This window comes from Ctenopharyngodon idella, chromosome 1, assembly GCF_019924925.1.
Source record: "Ctenopharyngodon idella isolate HZGC_01 chromosome 1, HZGC01, whole genome shotgun sequence".
In the NCBI taxonomy this organism is placed as follows: domain Eukaryota; kingdom Metazoa; phylum Chordata; class Actinopteri; order Cypriniformes; family Xenocyprididae; genus Ctenopharyngodon; species Ctenopharyngodon idella.
The window spans coordinates 22,917,859-22,937,143 of record NC_067220.1 but is presented as its reverse complement, the minus strand read 5'-3'; the positions used below and the strand labels follow the sequence as shown (position 1 = coordinate 22,937,143).

Genomic DNA, 19,285 nt, shown 5'->3' with positions numbered 1-19,285 from the left:
CCTAGAATACTGTCTAACGCTTGATGGCTGCTCTGTAAAGTCTTCGTCGTCAGTTAAGAACCTGAGTGTGCTCTTTGATACAAATCTTTCATTTGAAAGCCACATTTCTAGCATTTGTAAAACCACATTCTTCCACCTTAAAAATATATCTAAACTACGACATGCTCTCAGTGACAAATGCAGAACAGTTAGTTCATGCATTCATGACCTCAAGGCTAGATTACTGTAATGCTCTACTGAGTGGTTGCCCTGCTCGCTTGATAAACTACAGCTCGTACAAAAAACAGCAGCTACAGTTCTTAGTAGAACCAGGAAGTATGTCCATATTAGCCCGGTTCTGTCAACACTGCATTGGCTCCCTGTTAAACATTGCATAGATTTTAAAATCTTGCTAATTACTTACAAAGCACTAAATGGTTTAGCTCCCCAGTACCTAAGCGAGCTCTTAATGCATTATAGTCCTTCACGTCTATTGAGATCTCAGAATTCAGGCCAGTTGATAATACCTAGAATATCAAAATCAACCGCAGGTGGTAGATCCTTCTCCTATTGGGCACCTAAACTCTGGAGCAATCTTCCTAGCATTGTTCGGGAAGCAGACACACTCTGTCAGTTTAAATCTAGACTAAAAATGCATCTCTTTACCCTGGCATACACATAACACATTATCAATTGATGTTTTCAAATCCATTACAGGATTGTTACATCAGAAGAAGAATGGCATCTACGCTAATATTAGTCTCTCTCTCTGTTTATCCCGAGGTTTACCGTAGTCAGCCGGATCCGGGCCGTATCCAGGTGAGATCGAGGACGTGCGCCTAGACACGACGACAACGCAGCCCTGAAGTGTCAGCAGAGATTGTGTCAACTTTGATGCTCTCACTGGTGGCGGTGTGAATGCACAGTTATGAAATAATTTACTTGAATATAAGTAGAAGTACAGAAATAATATGACTCAAGTAAAAGTAAATAAGTAGTTTGCTGAAAAACTACTCAAGTTACTACGTTACAAAGTACTTTAGTACAATTTCTATTTTTACACAAAATGAGGCGATGTTAGCAATATGGAGCGCTAAACACTCTCATGTAATTTTTCTGTTTCATTCATACTGGAAGCCAGAGGGCACCCTCGTGCAGAAAGTCCACAAGTGAGATTCATAGGAGAATTAAACTTATGACTTATGACTAAATGTTCTTCAAGCCATCTCAGGTATTTTCATAAGAATAATGTATATCTACAGTCAGTGGTGCCTGCAGCCGTACGGCTGTACGCACTGTGCGTACCATGAGATGGCGCTAATTAATTTTTTACATACTTTTTAAATTGATTATTAAAATCTATCTGCGTACACTCATGACATATTAAGAAAGCAAGAGAGAATGAGAATAAATAAAGGTGCGTTTGTGTGTTGTAAAGTCAAATGTCTGTGCATGTGCGCACATGGGTGGGCGTGGGGGATATGGGTCAAAAGAAATTTGATTGGCTAGTTTAGTTTTGTCACTTTTTCCACACATGAAAAATGACATTATTGATAGTTAATGTATAAAAACATGCTCAAAATGAATAAATGCTCTCTAAAACAGTTAAATTCGATTGAAACATTTACATAAAGGCCAAAAACTATTGAGTAGGGATGGAGAGATGAAGCTTTTCTCTAAATGTTTCGGGAAAAGTTTCAAAGCATCAAGAGTGTCAAAAACAGTGCCATCTTGTGGCAGGTAAAATTTACAGTAGCCATAAACCTGAGTGCGCAGCGCCGTTGTTTTATCCATTAAGCACAAATAAAAGCCTGACAACGCTAAATGTGTTCAGTTTTCTGATAATATAATTCATTCACATATTAAAGTGTGGCAATAAATTAAATGTAACAACAAAAACAATAATTATAATAATACTAATAATACCTGAGTTGTTTTTAGGCAAGTAAATTGTGCTGTTATTTTATTGTTTTTATACTGTTTATATGACAGAACATATGATAATGTAATATAGACTACAGGTTTATATTTAAAACTTGAACTTCCATATACCTGTAGAAGAGTACAGTGGTCTCGGTTCAAACATTCCGACACACAAAGTGAAGCATTCACTGGAAAGAAAGTGAGGCTACGTTTTTCATTAATCACATGTTTCTCTTAAAACAATACGCACATTTCGGGACAAAGCCGCTCAGAGATAACGTAAAAAAAAAAATCACGAAGCATGTAGTCTATCTACAGAAACATATCAGAGTGCAGTTTTCTAAGTGCATGAACAGGAAAGAGACAGTCGATCAGTCGATTTATGCAGCATTAGATCGTTCCCACCAATGCAATGATTGATTTAATCGCTTTTTGCGGACAAAAAACGCTTTTTGCAGGGGGTTCTGTGCGTACCCTGAGATAAAATCCTGCAGGAGCTCTGTCTACAGTATAATGCAATGCTAATCAACATAGCCTGTATCACAGTATGGAATTTTATAAAATAATATATTTTCTGTCTCACTCTGTGTTAAGAAGCAACATGGACCACAGAAGTTATTTCAAATACGAATTATGTGTAAAGTGATTTTGGAGCAAAACATGATATTAATCTTATAAATTGTTGTGTTTGACACTATGCTAAGCAAATGTACTAGCTATCCCTGTTGCTAAGAGTGATTGTTTTATTACTAATTTTGAAAAGTAAGTCCACATAAGATCATTTGGATGTTTTTTTTAAGAAGGGCAAAAGCAAAGAAGGGTAAGTGATAGGTCCGATCAAAGAAATGAGTTGAAAACAGAGAAGAAATGATTAAAACAGTATGAATAGAAAAGTGCCAGTAAAAAAATAAAAATAAAGTAGGGTACGGGTTAATATGTTAAATAAAATGCTCTTTTTTTCTACTGAAAATGTGCTGGAAGTCCACTGTTGCTATAGTAATGAACTACACTTTTACATACATCTGATTGACAGATAAATCATGCAATCTTATTTCACTGTTGTTGCTAATGTTGAGATAATTTTTCAGCTTCATACAAGTTTGCTTCGTACCTTTAGTCTAACTGCATTGTTAAAGAGGGCAAGCTTTACCATTAAACTGAACTGTGTGCATGCATTTTAGACACTTACATTGTTCTTGCTCAGTCCATGCAATAATGTGTCCTTGTATGAGCTGAGTTTTTTATTTAGCCTACTTCAACTGCTCAGTGCTCTGGTAATTTCAATGGTATGACCCATTTAAGGAGCTGCCAAAATTACAATTTAAAATCAGAATACAGTATGAGCATAGCTCACTTACATTCACTAAAATCTTGAAATATTTATTAGCGATATTGAATTAGCGATACTGATTCAAAACGCGAGTGCCAGATTGAAAAACGCGGTTTGAACGCCCCGCTCCCCAGTTGAACTGGAAGTTTTGATTGGTTTTACACCCGAGTCAGACCTGTCTGTTATTGGCTGAAGCGCAGGGCTCCACTGCAGTAGTTTGAAAAGTGCCAGCTCGCCCTGTTGCTCCATCGGCACATTTGTCAAAAAAAAAAAGTACTTTTTACTTTTGATGAAATAAATGTAGCGTAGTTCACAGGTATAGTGACAGTTAAAACATCTAATATGACCGAATTAAAGTTATTTTCATATTAAACATGCATTGATCACTAGATAATTTATAATAATAAATGCACTTGTATGTATATAGCCTACTAAATGAAAATGGTGGTGGATTGATCTTATTTACAGAATGTCATCCTCACACTTCATACCACAAACTTATTGTATTGTATCTTAAGGTTTGCAATTGCTACAACCATAATTTTTAGGATTTTTCTAGAACATGAAATCATTAACATTTTGTCTGTCATGACGTAACAGTAAATAGCTAATTAATACAATTAATTAAAGTATTTCTACCTGAAATTAATATAAATTCAGAAATCAACAAATTCATCAGAAAATTATGTAGGATACAGTAGGATACAGACATTTGTACGTTGCTAGGTTAATTTTATGGGATATAATAATATACATGTTTTTTCCCCCACCACAATGTAAACCGAATTAATGAACAGTGACAGCTCACCCCAAAATAAACATTTAATGCAAACACGTTGTACGGTTGTAGATTATTCCGCGCAGGCATCTCCTCCTTTGACCTCCAGTAAAACAGAACTGCCTCTATCTACCTGTTGGCGTTACGCCTTTTTGAACTAACCTTGAAGGTTCCCCTGGAGGAGGGGCTCTTCTGTAATCTGTAGAGAGGCGGTATCTGATGCGTGATGTCACGGTCACGTCATCATCAGCTGCTATAATCAGCCTACGCGTGTGGTGATTCCCAGTGTACAAGGGTTTATCTTTGAACGTCCACATCCACGTACCTGTGAGCATATTTACATCTTTGCACATCACAACCAGGCGTTCGGGTAAAAACAGCACTAGTCCAATCGGAATCATGTCTGTAGCGGGACTGAAGAAACAATTCCACAAAGCCACTCAGGTAAGAAGCAATGGCAATGAAATTCATCATTCTCTTGACCATTACATGCGTGGAAATGGGTTTGCTGCAGTGCTACAGCAGACTGAGCAGCTTGTGTCCTGAATCGTAATGCGGATCTTTACACTGAACAGTGTGTGCTTCTCTGAACGCACCGCAATATGAGGTATAAACAACTAAATGCACTAACATTGTTATTAGCAGGCTAGTCACTGTCGTGGAAAATCAATTAGCCTAATTCAGATGAATGTATGTTCAATGTCTTTTCGTGCTGTTTTTATCAGTTGCTATTAGGACCAATTAAATGAAACCGCGTGAACATGAATATTTAAGATGCGTAGATGAGAGTTGTTACATAATAGCTTATATCCTTAAATTGACCTCGATGCCCTCTAAAGCAGTCCTGATGCTGTGGCACATAAAATCCTTGATGATCTAAAGCCACCACATAGCCTTTAGGGTCCAATACTGTAGGGCATTTTAATTTAGATTTTTTTTAATATTGTCTATTTTCATTTTAATATCTTAAAATAATTAATATATTGTACATATTTTTGTATTTTAAGTCTATTACATATATACTATTATTTTTTTCATATATATATATATATATATATATATATATATATATATATATATATATATATATATATAAATTTGTTTTTTTTTAAAGGCATGGGAGCATAAAATCATAATTAATAGCTGGTTAACATTGTCCTGGTGCCTTCAGTCTAGGTTGAGTCTGATTCACTCCTGGGTTTGTCTGTTCTGTCCATCTAGTGTCCTTGCCTGAAGCTTCACTTTGCATTAATCAAAGTCTCATTGAATTCTGATAGTGTGTGCAGCAAAATTTTTGGAGGAAGTATCTGTCATTTTAAGGATGGCTGTGAAATAGCAGCATCTATTGGAACCACTAAAGGCATGATCCCAGTATCTCTTAACTTGGTGGTTCTCAAACCTGGTCCTGATAATGTAAACGAGGTGTGAAAACCACTGCCTTAACTAATATGATGGCTGGCTCTCTGCATTTTTTTTAAGCCCATCTGTTTTAGAGGGAATATGAAATTCTGTGAGTTGGGCTTGTATCTTGCTGCCTGACTTTAAACAACATAATCTGCCTCATTCTGACCAATCGTCAGGCTCTGACATCATCAGTGCACGCTGTGCAGTGGAGAGGGTGGCATGACTCAGAGCTGCTCTGTAGAACAGATGGTTCCTCAAACACGCCGCTCCATCTCACAGCTTGCTGTGTACTTTATACACAACCTTCATGCAGTCGTGACAAAGTATAGTGCCTGCTCTGTGAAATGGTTTTTTTTTTTCTCCCTTATTTACCTCCTTTCTGTCATGGAGAGGCAGGTTTATCCTGTTTTACCTGCATTATTTATTCTAGGAGATTTGCTTATTTAATGAATATGTGCTATATAAGCACAACACTTGTTTTAGCACAAGTTTTTTTCCTTGACTTGGATGACATTTGCATAAGGAGTGAGATTTCATGGAATTTGTCTAAACATGGCCATGTATATAGTTATATGGAAGTATTGTTTTGGAAATTTACTTTGCAAAGAATTTTTCATAAAATTGAGTTTTAGGTTTGTTGTTTAAGAATAGACAAACATTCTATGAGCTTGTAATACAAGTTGTCATTAACTGAGAGGCCTGCATATAAAGTTAAATTACCATTAATCTACTATGCTTTTCAATTTATTTTTATCACATGTAGTGTAATGCAAAAGTTCAGAGATTATCTGCCTCCTTCTGTTTTCTGTTGAAAAGTTTGATTTGTGAGTTGAGATTGTCACTATTCAGTCATTCTCTGTGTTATTCTGGTCTCATACAGTACTGCACTTAGGAGTGCAGAAGTGTGACCCTTTTCTTTAGCTTCTCTTTCTTGCTTTCTTTGATGTAAGGCTCTGCTTATGCACCACAGCGTCTGTATAAAACATGGCTTATGTTTTATTCTGCTCTCCATTACAAATTCTAGACATTGCTTACTGCAGTGTATTTCCTATTTAAGTTTTTATATAGCACATAGTTGGCAAGCCAATGTTTTTAAAATAATCCTAGACAATATATTTTTCTTAACTATGTCTTTATTAATGAGTAGTGCAAACCAGAATCTTTTAAACCGGTAAAACGGTAAACCGAGAAATGTTTTTTTCTTTGTCTCTTTAATCTCTTAAACTTTTGATGTGTGGTATTTTAGTGGATTGTACCCTATATTTGGTCTAAAATTATGTACAACATCATCGCTAAAATATATCTACCAGTTTCTCTTATTTCAGAACTATTATCAAACAGGTAAGCTGTCTAGTGTCTACCAATACAGGGTTTCTAAGCATCACATGGGAAGTCTCTGACATAAATGCTGTCTCAAATTGTAGGAAGCAGATTATACTAAAATATCCTTATATCCTAAAATAGTACTTTCAGGATAGAATCTCTTTATAGTGTTATACATGTGATCTTGTAGTTCGGACTAAATAAGTACATTGTCATTGGGGGGAAAAAACATTGCTGGACAGACTAAATTCAAGAGTACAGTGGAATTTAATAATACAGTGTCTAGTGCAGATAGAAATCAGACCATATCCAGCCTCAGGAGGAGATGGTGGGCAACAGTGTTCAGGATAGGTGAAAATGTTGTTCCAGTTAATTTAGTTTAAAGCTCAGATTCTAGCTTGATTTCCAGATGGCAGAGGGGCAGAAAGTCTGAGGGATGGGTGAGAAAGGTCTTTGACAATGCTGATGGCCTTGTGGATATAGGCTTTTTTTTAAGCAAGAGGGAATTGGTCATTTCTTAATTTGAAAGTGCTTTTATCTATAGTAATTTATATAATAGGCTACTAATAGTGTCAGGTTCCTTTGATCAAAGGCATTGTGGTGATCGGGTAAGTCTTCCTTTCTGGAACTATAACTAAACGCATTTTATTACTGCCAAACTAAATGTGCCATTTTTATTTTTTATAATGTTTACTTTCTACTATCTTTATAGGCCTACTATCTTAATAAGATTTTAAAAGCCGACTTTGGGTTAATTGTGTGGTAATTTTGTAAACATTTTCTTAAAAAGTGTTTTTTGTCTGTTAGTGTCCCATGTAGCCTATCTGGGCTCAGCAGGCTGATTTTGTTCTAATCTCCTGGGATGCCAGCTGGATTTTGGGTGCGGGTGCACACAGAAGGGATTTTTTTTTTTTTTTTTTTTTTTTGCAAACACAACACAAATCAGTAAATGCTCATGTTAAAAATTCAACTCTGAAAGTAATTTAAATTGAGTATGTCTAGCATTTATTTAACTATTACGCACTTGAGACTCTTTCTACCAAACAGTCAGTGAGAGCAACGGTACACCTGAACAGACAAAGGTGTCTCTACTAGATCCGTTTTAAAACAAAAAAAGGCAAAGAAACACAAAATGGTCAAAGACATTTATCTAGCACATGTTAACATAGGGAAAATAACAGCGTGCTCTGACACAAAAACACTTTCGGTGTGAATGCTGGCTATTCACGTGACAGAGCAGTAACTGAATTTTTCCAGTGTTCCCTCCCAAAAAATAGCCATTTGTTTGTAGGTCAATATCCATTCATCCAGCACTGTTTGTTCTTTACATCTGAAGTATCTTGATACTGTCAGTTTCACAGACTGTCAGTCTGTGAAACTGCTTTAGATGATTCAGAGAGTGAGCAGTCTGAATGAATGCGAATTGAATGTTTTGCAAAACCATTTGGCAAATTCACTGAAGCACCAACTAAAAAAAAAAAAAGATTAATTCACAAATGATTGGCATCGCAGGTTCAGTTAACAGAAGTACACGGCACACATAATAACTGAGTGCTCATGGTATGCATTGTGCATATAGGCAACACTACTGATCTCTGTGACTGGGAACGCTTGGAAACATCCCCAACTTATTCCTAAGTTAGAATAGTCTGCCATATTTTGTGATTCTTCATAGGTTTTCAGTTCTTATAGGGTTTGTGTAAAAAGTGCAAATGGCGACATCATATACAGGTTATGTGACATGCCTTCACGGAGCTCCAGACTGCGCCTAAAACAGTCGCATTTGCGACTAAAAATATTAATTTGTGTTCTGTGACCAGTAGCCTAACACATAATTTGCTGTGTTTACGTAATTGAATGAGATGCTGCGTGCGAAAGTTTCACTGAGTTAGAGCGGCAAAATATGAACGAGTAGGGAAAAATATCACACACCAAACAGACGCCAAAGAACTAGCGCTGATGAAAGCCGACTGTGTTGTCGCCTGCGTTGGTGCAAAAAAGCTGCATTTGATCACATCGTTCTGCTCCTGCGTAAAGGAGACAACTGCCTATTTCTTCATATAAATTCGTCATTCAAAAAGGGAAACCGGCTCTGTAGACTGCAGATACACAATGCAGCACGTGCTTACCATTTTGAATATCGGTCAAGCTGTTCACTTTCATTATTCCACTCCCCTCATGCTCATCAAATAAATTTAAGGTAATAAAAAGTCTCCAGTACTTTAAATGGTATAACAATAGTATTAATGATCATTTTAAGGCGTCTTCTAGTTTGTGGATGGAAAAACAAATCGCGATACTCCCTAATGTGATTATTAACATTAATTTCATTAAATAAATGTGAGTGCTGCACTTTTTAAATTCAAAAGATGACGCTGTTGTGCGTTCTTCAGGCTTTTGCAAAAGTGCTTCAGAGCAGCTCGCATTCAATTATTAGCGCACATTAGTCAACTGATTGCTTATGAACTAATGTTGATCAATTATGACAACGTTTACTATATTATTTATATTGTAATGTGCTGTAAACGGTTGTAACAACGATTTTTTTTTTTTTTTTTCTTCCTCATCTGAACTTGGATGAGCAGCAAAAGTAAAGTGCAGACATTTCAAAATAAGGTCCCGCTGTATTTCAGCCTGTTCATTAATCAAAGTCAAGTAGCATGTATATCAATTTCCCCTGTTATTTGGTTACACAAACCAAATGTAATATATTTATAAATTTAAAAAAAAAACTGTAAAGGGGAGATATAAAAACAAAGCAGGATGATTAGAAGTAAGTGATTTATAAATTTAAGTTCATTGTTATGTGGCTCTTAAAAAAATTATGAACAATGACCCCCCCCCCCCCCCTTAGATGATGCTCTAGGCTAGTTTTTAACTGCACGTTTAAATGCTCACGAAGAAGAGCACTGAAGAGTCTGAGAATGTACTTGCACCTCAGAATGCTTTTATGATGTGAGATTAATGTAAACAGCCCACTGCAAACACTCGTAATTTGCTTCACTTACTGTATGAAAGATTATTTTTAAGGTTCAAGTGGTGTGTGTAAGGAATTGGAAGCAAGCAGAGTACAGCTGTTCTAAAGCACGCAGTGCCATCTGCTGTTAAAAACTAAGCTCAGAAGAATCGTTTCGGGAGAGAGAATCACGATGCATTCAGAAAATCTCAGTCAATCTAGAATCATTTCTCAATTCACAATGCATCGATTTATTGTCCCAGCCCTATTAGAAACCGTTTACGAAAAGTCACGTCATATGTATAATTCTGAATATTGTTGGGTTTATTGCAGTGTTTGATTTTAAGGATGTTTGTTAACTTTTATATGATCAACATTTTGGAACTGTGTTGGATTTGCATTGATGTTCAATGTAAAATCTAAAAAAAAACGGATGGACCGAAACATAATGTCCCAGAGGTGTTCTATTGCATTTAGGTCAGGCGAGCTTGGAGGCCATTCAATGGTATCAATTCCTTCATCCTTCAGGAACTGCCTGCATACCCTCGCCACATGAGGCCGGGCATTGTCGTGCACCAGGAGGAACCCAGGACCCACTGCACCAGCGTAGGGTCTGACAATGGGTCCAAGGATTTCATCCCGATTCCTAATGGCTGTCAGGGTACCATTGTCTAGCCTGTAGAGGTCTGTGCGTTCCTCCATGGATCTGCCTCCCCAGACCATCACTGACCCACCACAAAACCGGTCATGCTGAACGATGTTACAGGCAGCATAACGTTCTCCACAGCTTCTCCAGACCCTTTCACGTCCGTCACGTGCTCAGGGTGAACCTCTCATCTGAAAAACACAGGGCACCAGTGGTGGAACTACCAATTCTGGTATTCAATGGCAAATGCCATTCGAGCTCCACGGTGCCGGGCAGTGAGCACAGGGCCCACTAGAGGACGTCGGGCCCTCGGACCACCCTCAAGAAGTCTGTTTCTGATTGTTTGTTCAGAGACATTCACACCAGTGGCCTGCTGGAGGTCATTTTGTAGGGCTCTGGCAGTGCTCTTCCTGTTCCTCCTTGCACAAAGGAGCAGATACCGGTCCTGCTGATGGGTTAAGGACCTTCTATAGCCCTGTCCAGCTCTCCTAGAGTAACTGCCTGTCTCCTGAAATCTCCATGCTTTTGAAGACTGTGCTGGGAGACACAGCAAACCTTCTGGCAATGGCACGTATTGATGTGCCATCCTGGAGGAGTTGGACTGCCTGTGCAACCTCTGTAGGGTCCAGGTATCGCCTCATGCTACCAGTAGTGACACTGACCCTAGCTAAATGCAAAACTAGTGAAAAACAGTCAGAAAAGATGAGTAGGGGAAAAAATGTCAGTGGCCTCCACCTGTAAAACCATTCTTGTTTTGGGGGTCGTCTCATTGTTGCCCATCTAGTGCACCTGTTGTTAATTTGATTAACACCAAAGCAGCTGAAGCTGATTAACAACCCCCTCTGCTACTTAACTGACCAGATCAATATCCCAGGAGTTTAACTGACTTCATGCTATTCTCTGATTAAAAAGTGTTCCTTTAATTTTTTTTTGAGCAGTGTACTTACTCAGTTCAATTTCTTTTCTTTTCTATTCTATTCTATTCCAATCATCACTTAGTTGTAGTTAGAAGATACTGCATGCCAGGGCAAGGGCTCATCCTGCTATTACATAAGAGCTGTGTGAGGCTTAAAAATTACATCACTATCACAATAACATTACTGTTTTCCCACAGAATCAAAATGTCTCTGGATTGACAGTCGCATGTCCTTGGTATTTTATGAATATTAGTGTTGAAGCAATCATGTGCTCAACTTTCTTTTTGAATGTAAATGAATGTCACCAAATGATCACTGCTGTGTCATCCTGTATTCAGTGCTTCTCTGTTACCTTCAGCATTATGTCATACATGCACTCCAGCAAGGGCTCCTATGTCCCCAGACACTTGTTTACAGGCTGTCCCCTAGATTTAGCTGGCCCTTTTGGACTTTCAAGTACTGTTGTAGAAATCTCCCTTTATATGTCCCTTTAAATTTACATTAAAAGCTCATGGCTCCAGACATTCAACATCATTGTACTGTTGCAATATCCTTGTTCCTCCAAGCAAGTGTAAGTGTTTTTCCCAACATGTTTCATGACGTTTTACTTTTGCAAAGTTTTTATTTTTATTTTTATTTTTTATAGATACTATGGACTAAGAATTTTTATTAATTAAAATGTTGTTGTTGTTGTTATTATTATTGTTATTGTTGTTGTTTATTATTATTATTATTATTATTATTTAACAGAGCATACAAGGATATCTGTTCTCATGCCTCCTCTAGCCATCTTTATGCATGAGCTTTCTCAGCTGCCCTTAATTATACACACACACACACACACACACACACACTCTCACTCACTTCTACTACTAATAACAATAATAATAGGAGAGTGATACAGCCTCCCTGGAACTGTCCGTCCTACCAAAGGGATGTGCGTCCCTCTCTGCCATGAATGCAATCACAAATCAAGGGAGGACATCCTCCCATAACCTCCTTCATTTGTCCATCTATCTGTTCTATTTATAAAACGATAATCTTTGGTGGTTGTAATCCAGGAGGCACGGACTCAGGGGAATATTTTAAGACCGCATGACTGGAGGGTGGGGGTGGAAATTTATCTTCTCTGTGTGCTGCTGTCACATTGGGTTTCATGTGACTGCTATCTACCTAGTCAGTAGCACAACACTTCCTTTCCAGGTAACAAGGTTGATCTGAAACCTTTGGCAAGCCATGATTTAAGCATTTGAGTTTATACATGTATAAATAAAAATCCTAATTTTACAGAAAATAACTTTTTTTTTTTTTTTTTTTTTTTTAAGGTAGTTTTCTGTTTTTTTTTTTTAATTAAATTCAAAGCTCTGTAAAATTACAAACAATATCTATAAATTAACAGATTTGACTTTAATTTTAAGTGTCATACTATTAATGACAAATTACAGTAATTCTCTTTTTTTTTTTTTTATACAGGAAAATCACTGTATTATTTATACAGTATTTTTTTTTTTCTGTTTTCTTAAATTAAGTACAAATTTATGTAAAATTACACAAACAATCTGTAATTAAATATGTAGCTCATTATATTAAAGGTTTATGTCCATACTAACAATAAAATTCTTCTATGTAATTTTTAAAGTAAATCTTATTAGTTTTATATTTAGGTGTACTTTTACATTCAAACTCTGTAATTCTGGATACAAATATAGCAAACTTTTTTCATTACATCAAATAATACATAGGGCCCTATCATACACCCGCTGCAATGTGATGCCAGCATGACGCAAGGCACGACGCAAGTGTTTTTTGGTAGTTTCAGACCCACACAGTTATCATTTTCATGTCCAGCGCCCACATTGTTTAAATAGCAAATGCACTCGCATCCATCAGTTCACCCATGGGCGTGCTGGTCTGAAAACGAGGTGTGTTCAGGCGCATTGTTGGCGTGTTGTTATTTTGAGGCAACTGAAATAGACTGTGAAAAACCTGGTCTGTATTTTCGATGCTATGGCGCAGTATTTTTTTGTTATTTAAAGGGCACGTTAGTAATATGCGCCTATAGGCGGGTGCACAACATGCGTACACTCTGCTTGTTACACACACAGGGAAACGCAGCAGCACACAAACATGCCAAATATTAAAAATAAAAGGATTACAAAGTAAAAGATTATTATTGTGTACATAATGCCTACATGTCATAATGGATAGTCATTGCATGTATTGGAATTACCTATTTGCAGTATTTGACCAATCGTGGCAATGCACACATGTATTTAAACTCCTCAGGTTGAGGGTGTCTATATTCCGCCATGTAAATAGAAATCCACCGTGGTGCAAGTGCACCTGGCTTTTAAAGAGAATGGGAGATGACACTCTGATTGGTGTATTGTATGTTACGGCCAAAACACACCCATAACTCATTAAGAGACTAGGTACAACCCTTTTGGACCATGTGTCTGGCGCGCAGACCATTTTTTTCCATCTGTAAACTAGCAAAAGTGGATTCGGACATGCCCTAAGTGCACCTGTGCCATGCGCTTCAGACCATGTGCTTAAATCGTTAAAATAGGGCCGTAGTCTGTTTTTAAATAGTACAGGTGTATTGCTCTCCAGGTTGGAACTTTCAGGCCTCTGCCCACACAGCAGTTGATCCAGATTGCTTTACTTTACTAAACTGTGAATAGAGATGACAAATGCACAAACCTTTGCAACCTCAAACTCCCCAAAAACCACCCATCAACTTTCACAAACACACTCATGGCATAAAACCATCTTAAAGTATTGGTTATAAGTTATCTGATTAGAATATGCATTTATGTACATATCATATGATCATTTCTGTGCATGAAAGAGACTGTGAGAGAAACTCTATACTGATACATTTGAAACTAGAAAAAGCAGAACCTGAAGAAAAGAATGTGAAAGTACTGGAATGCATCCCATATTCAAATATGGACAATTCAAATGTGGACAATTCATCCTCAAATGTGCGTGTCTTGGTACACCCCCCGGCTCTTTAATGCATTGTGTTTCCTGTTGGAGCATCAGTGAATGTTTTCACCTTTTGTAATAGTTGTGTATGAGTCCCTCAGTTGTCCTCAGTGTGAAAAGATGGATCTCAATATCATAGTCACTGCTGGAAAGGGTTCAAATATGCAAAAGATGCTGGAAAACCAAAGAATATGCGGGACCTGGAGGATTTTTCTGAAGAACATTTGGCAGTTTTAACTGTTCAGGACAAACAAGGGACTCATGAACAACCATCACAAAACAAAAAAACAGCCATAGATCATCCAGGTAACGACACAGTATTAAGAAACAAGTGTATGTTAACTTTTACATACGATTTCTAAATAAATAGACATGTTTGTAATCTTTCAGTCTTTCAAAAACACAGCACCCCCAACCTAAAACATCTTCCTGTGCCCCGGACGCGTCAATGGTCTTATCCGGTGTAGACACGGTGTTGGGTGAAAACCGGATGCGTGTGCATTAATATATATATATATACAGTGGGTACGGAAAGTATTCAGACTCCCTTAAATTTTTCACTCTTTGTTATATTGCAGCCATTTGCTAAAATCATTTAAGTTCATTTTTTTTCCTCATTAATGTACACACAGCACCCCATATTGACAGAAAAACACAGAATTGTTGACATTTTTGCAGATTTATTAAAAAAGAAAAACTGAAATATCACATGGTCCTAAGTATTCAGACCCTTTGCTCTGTATTTAGTAGAAGCACCCTTTTGATCTAATACAGCCATGAGTCTTTTTGGGAAAGATGCAACAAGTTTTTCACACCTGGATTTGGGGATCCTCTGCCATTCCTCCTTGCAGATCCTCTCCAGTTCTGTCAGGTTGGATGGTAAACGTTGGTGGACAGCCATTTTTATGTCTCTCCAGAGATGCTCAATTGGGTTTAAGTCAGGGCTCTGGCTGGGCCATTCAAGAACAGTCACGGAGTTGTTGTGAAGCCACTCCTTCGTTATTTTAGCTGTGTGCTTAGGGTCATTGTCTTGTTGGAAAGTAAAACTTCGGCCCAGTCTGAGGTCCTGAGCACTCTGGAGAAGGTTTTCGTCCAGGATATCCCTGTACTTGGCCGCATTTATCTTTCCCTCGATTACAACCAGTCGTCCTGTCCCTGTAGCTGAAAAACACCCCCACAGCATGATGCTGCCACCACCATGCTTCACTGTTGGGACTGTATTGGACAGGTGATGAGCAGTGCCTGGTTTTCTCCACACATACCGCTTAGAATTAAGGCCAAAAAGTTCTATCTTGGTCTCATCAGACCAGAGAATCTTATTTCTCACCATCTTGGAGTCCTCCATGTGGGCTTTCACGTGTCTTGCACTGAGGAGAGGCTTCCGTCGGGCCACTCTGCCATAAAGCCCCGACTGGTGGAGGGCTGCAGTGATGGTTGACTTTCTACAACTTTCTCCTATCTCCCGACTGCATCTCTGGAGCTCAACCACAGTGATCTTTGGGTTCTTCTTTACCTCTCTCACCAAGGCTCTTCTCCCCCGATAGCTCAGTTTGGCCGGACGGCCAGCTCTAGGAAGGGTTCTGGTCATCCCAAACGTCTTCCATTTAAGGATTATGGAGGCCACTGTGCTCTTAGGAACCTTAAGTGCAGCAGAAATTTTTTTTTATAACCATGGCCAGATCTGTGCCTTGCCACAATTCTGTCTCTGAGCTCTTCAGGCAGTTCCTTTGACCTCATTATTCTCATTTGCTCTGACATGCACTGTGAGCTGTAAGGTCTTATATAGACAGGTGTGTGGCTTTCCTAATCAAGTCCAATCAGTATAATCAAACACAGCTGGACTCAGATGAAGGTGTAGAACCATCTCAAGGATGATCAGAAGAAATGGACAGCACTTGAGTTAAATATGAGTGTCACAGCAAAGGGTCTGAATACTTAGGACCATGTGATATTTCAGTTTTTCTTTTTTAATAAATCTGCAAAAATGTCAACAATTCTGTGTTTTTCTGTCAATATGGGGTGCTGTGTGTACATTAATGAGGAAAAAAAATGAACTTAAATGATTTTAGCAAATGGCTGCAATATAACAAAGAGTGAAAAATTTAAGGGGGTCTGAATACTTTCCGTACCCACTGTGTGTGTGTGTGTGTGTGTGTGTGTGTATATATATATATATATAATATAATTTTTTTTTTTGTTTTTTTTTTTTTTTTGTCCCCAAACCAGTTCAGCAGAAATCCCGCCCTGCAACCAATTTCATTGGCTGAGGTTACAGTGAAGAGTAGGTTTAGGGATCAGTGTTTGGTGTAGGCAATCGTTACTGTGATTGACAAGGCCAATGAAATCTTTAGAATCGTTTCCAGGGCGGGATTTCCGCTGAACTGGTTTAGGGGGAAAAAATCATGCGACGCGTGTCAGTATATTGGATCTGTGCATTTGTTCTTAAAGTGACAGCAGCCTAACATACCTGCTGCAGTCTGGGTCAGACAAAATAAAATAAAATAAAAATAAACTATATTGTGACATTGTAACATGTGAGCAGGGACGAAGCAGAGAATCCAAATGCAAGCACAAACATTTACTAACAAAAACATATATACAGATAATCCAAAACAAGAGTAATCCACAGAATGCAGGAGAGCAACGGCAGGAATACACATTCAGGAGCAGCGACCGACAAACAAAAACTGAAGCACAGAGGTTTAAATAGACAGGTTAACAAGGGACAGGTGTAAGTGATTTTTAGATGTCATGGTAACTAATGAGCAGAGCTAGGTAGATTACTTATGAATTGTAATCAGTTACTGATTACAAATTACATAACAATTTGTAATCAGTAATATAATCTTAGATCGCACATTTTTGGTAACGTAATCTAGTCAGATCCAAAAGTAGTCACTTTTGGATTACATTTATATTACTTTTGTGCTAACCCTTATTTGATGTCACATATATATTGTAGGATAATCTTGTACTATTTTGACAGATACAAAGAAAAAATATATATAGTCCAATAAATATATTCTATTCACCAATAAGAGCCTCAACAGATTCTTTTTAAAGTGCAATGTATGGACAGTTAATACTTCAAAATACTAACACTAATGTACCTGTTAGTGTTTGCAATAGTAACACTGAATAAAACAAAATCACATCTTATGATTTTAAAACATTTACTTAAAATTAAGTAAATTTAGAAAACGGCAACATTACAAAAACAAATATTCTTGTTGTTGCTGATATCTGTGCATGATTCCACACCCCTCCCCCTTACCGCCGGAAAAGCTCGAAGAATCATGAACGTACAGGCTATAAGCGGCAGGTTTATTATGAAAAAAATATAAACGTTAAAAAAATGAAAAATTAGGAGAATCATCAATGAATTGTGAACAACTTACTGCCATTGTGTAAATATGTAATCATGTAATCCATAAAAAAAGTAACTGTAGTCTGATTATGAGTATTTTAAAAAGTAGTTTACTCTAATTACAAGTACTTGATTTTTGGAATCTGATTACGTAATCCAGATTACATGTAATCCGTTACTACCCAGCTCTTCTAATGAGTGTAACTATGGTGACAAACAAAGCAAAACAGGAACCAAACACAGGAAGTGAACACAGAAACAATGAGAACTAAGAATACACTTCAACATAAAAGTCCTAAAAAACACAAGAGACAGTACAGGGATTGTGACAGATATATTGTTATTGTGAAATAAAATTTCTCATTGTGAAATATGGTTATATCACCCACCCCTTGCTGTCAGCTAGTTTTGAGATCAAACTCGTATATAAAAAGTAAAGGAACTTTGGAATGAGTAATATGAGGACACTGTACACTCATTAGAGAGGACCTGGAAACACACTTCTTGGATTCTGAAAAATAGTATATGCAAACCACGATTTTGGATCTACTGTGACGGTTTTATGGAGCAAGCCCATGTCTCTTTCAGCAAGTCATTAGTTAATATTGTTTTATTTAGGGATGCTTGGATGTGGATTTTTGTAGCCGATACAGTCTACCGATTTCTTGTCATCATGATCTGCTGATACTGATCTAGATCATTTAAGCTTTATATAAATGATACTAAGCTCTCTGACTGTCACTGTTAACCCCTTACACCTGGGAAGCATTTTAATGATTTCATGTGATTTCAAGTGGCATACCTAAAAGTAATGGCTTATAACTCTACAAAAAAAGGTATCAAGATCTCATTTGATAGAAAAGAAAACCTTTTAAATTTTCAAGAAAATAGATTGTTATAACTCTGTTATAACCCCAGAAAAAGTGATTCACTTAATTGATTTATTTTGCTATTATTCATGTTTGACATGACAACTATTAGAAAGAATATTTGATCATTATATTTGTGCTTGCCTTCTTAACAATTGTCAACTGCATCTGGGCCAAATTTTGTGTCGATATCTCAGAGAAATCAAAAGTTATGGCATTTGGAACCATGGTAGCCTTTTTACTAAAAGTCCAAAAACCTCTCCAGTGTTCTGAGTGTTTTACTGAACATAAGAACTACTTAAATGTATAAACGCCACAAAGCATAAACATATTTATAATTGCATAGAATAAAAAAAACATGTAATAAGATCCTGGTTGATGAGTGATGATCTTCCAGCGCTGTTTCAGCTGTGTACTCCTATTCTATGGCGCACAGTAAATCAAGACCTGTCGATCTGGGGTGCGTTTCCCAAAGCAAAATATGGTCACAAGTTCCGTCATTACCAATAGAGTTCAATGGGACTTACGACCATAGTTGGCTAACAATGCTTTCGGGAAACGCAACCCTGAGCGATCAAACCCCAATCCAGGCCTGCTCTAAAACAGTGTCTGATTGGTCCCTACCCATTAGGGCTAAGTGATATGGCCAAAAATTCATATCTCTCTATTTTCTAAGTTCAAAATCTGTATTTATTTAAAAATGTTGTTTCACATCCTGCAAAAGGTTGTACAAATATAGTGAATGTAACCATGTAGGCTATGCTATATCACGTGCAAAAAAAGGTTAAAATCACACTACATT

At 37.4% G+C, this 19,285-nt stretch overlaps 1 protein-coding gene across 2 annotated transcripts in view; it reads left to right on the top strand.

The window, feature by feature from the left end:
• Positions 1 to 4,245: 4,245 nt before the first annotated feature.
• sh3gl2a (SH3 domain containing GRB2 like 2a, endophilin A1) overlaps positions 4,246 to 19,285 on the top strand; it is a 38,812-nt gene continuing 23,772 nt past the window's right edge. Inside the window, exon 1 of one of the 2 annotated variants that reach the window (XM_051898574.1) lies at positions 4,246 to 4,454. In XM_051898574.1, coding sequence (XP_051754534.1) covers positions 4,410 to 4,454 — 45 coding nt within the window. In that variant the 5' untranslated portion in view covers positions 4,246 to 4,409. The remainder of the gene's footprint in view (positions 4,455 to 19,285) is intronic. The other variant, XM_051898584.1, reaches the window with a different exon arrangement.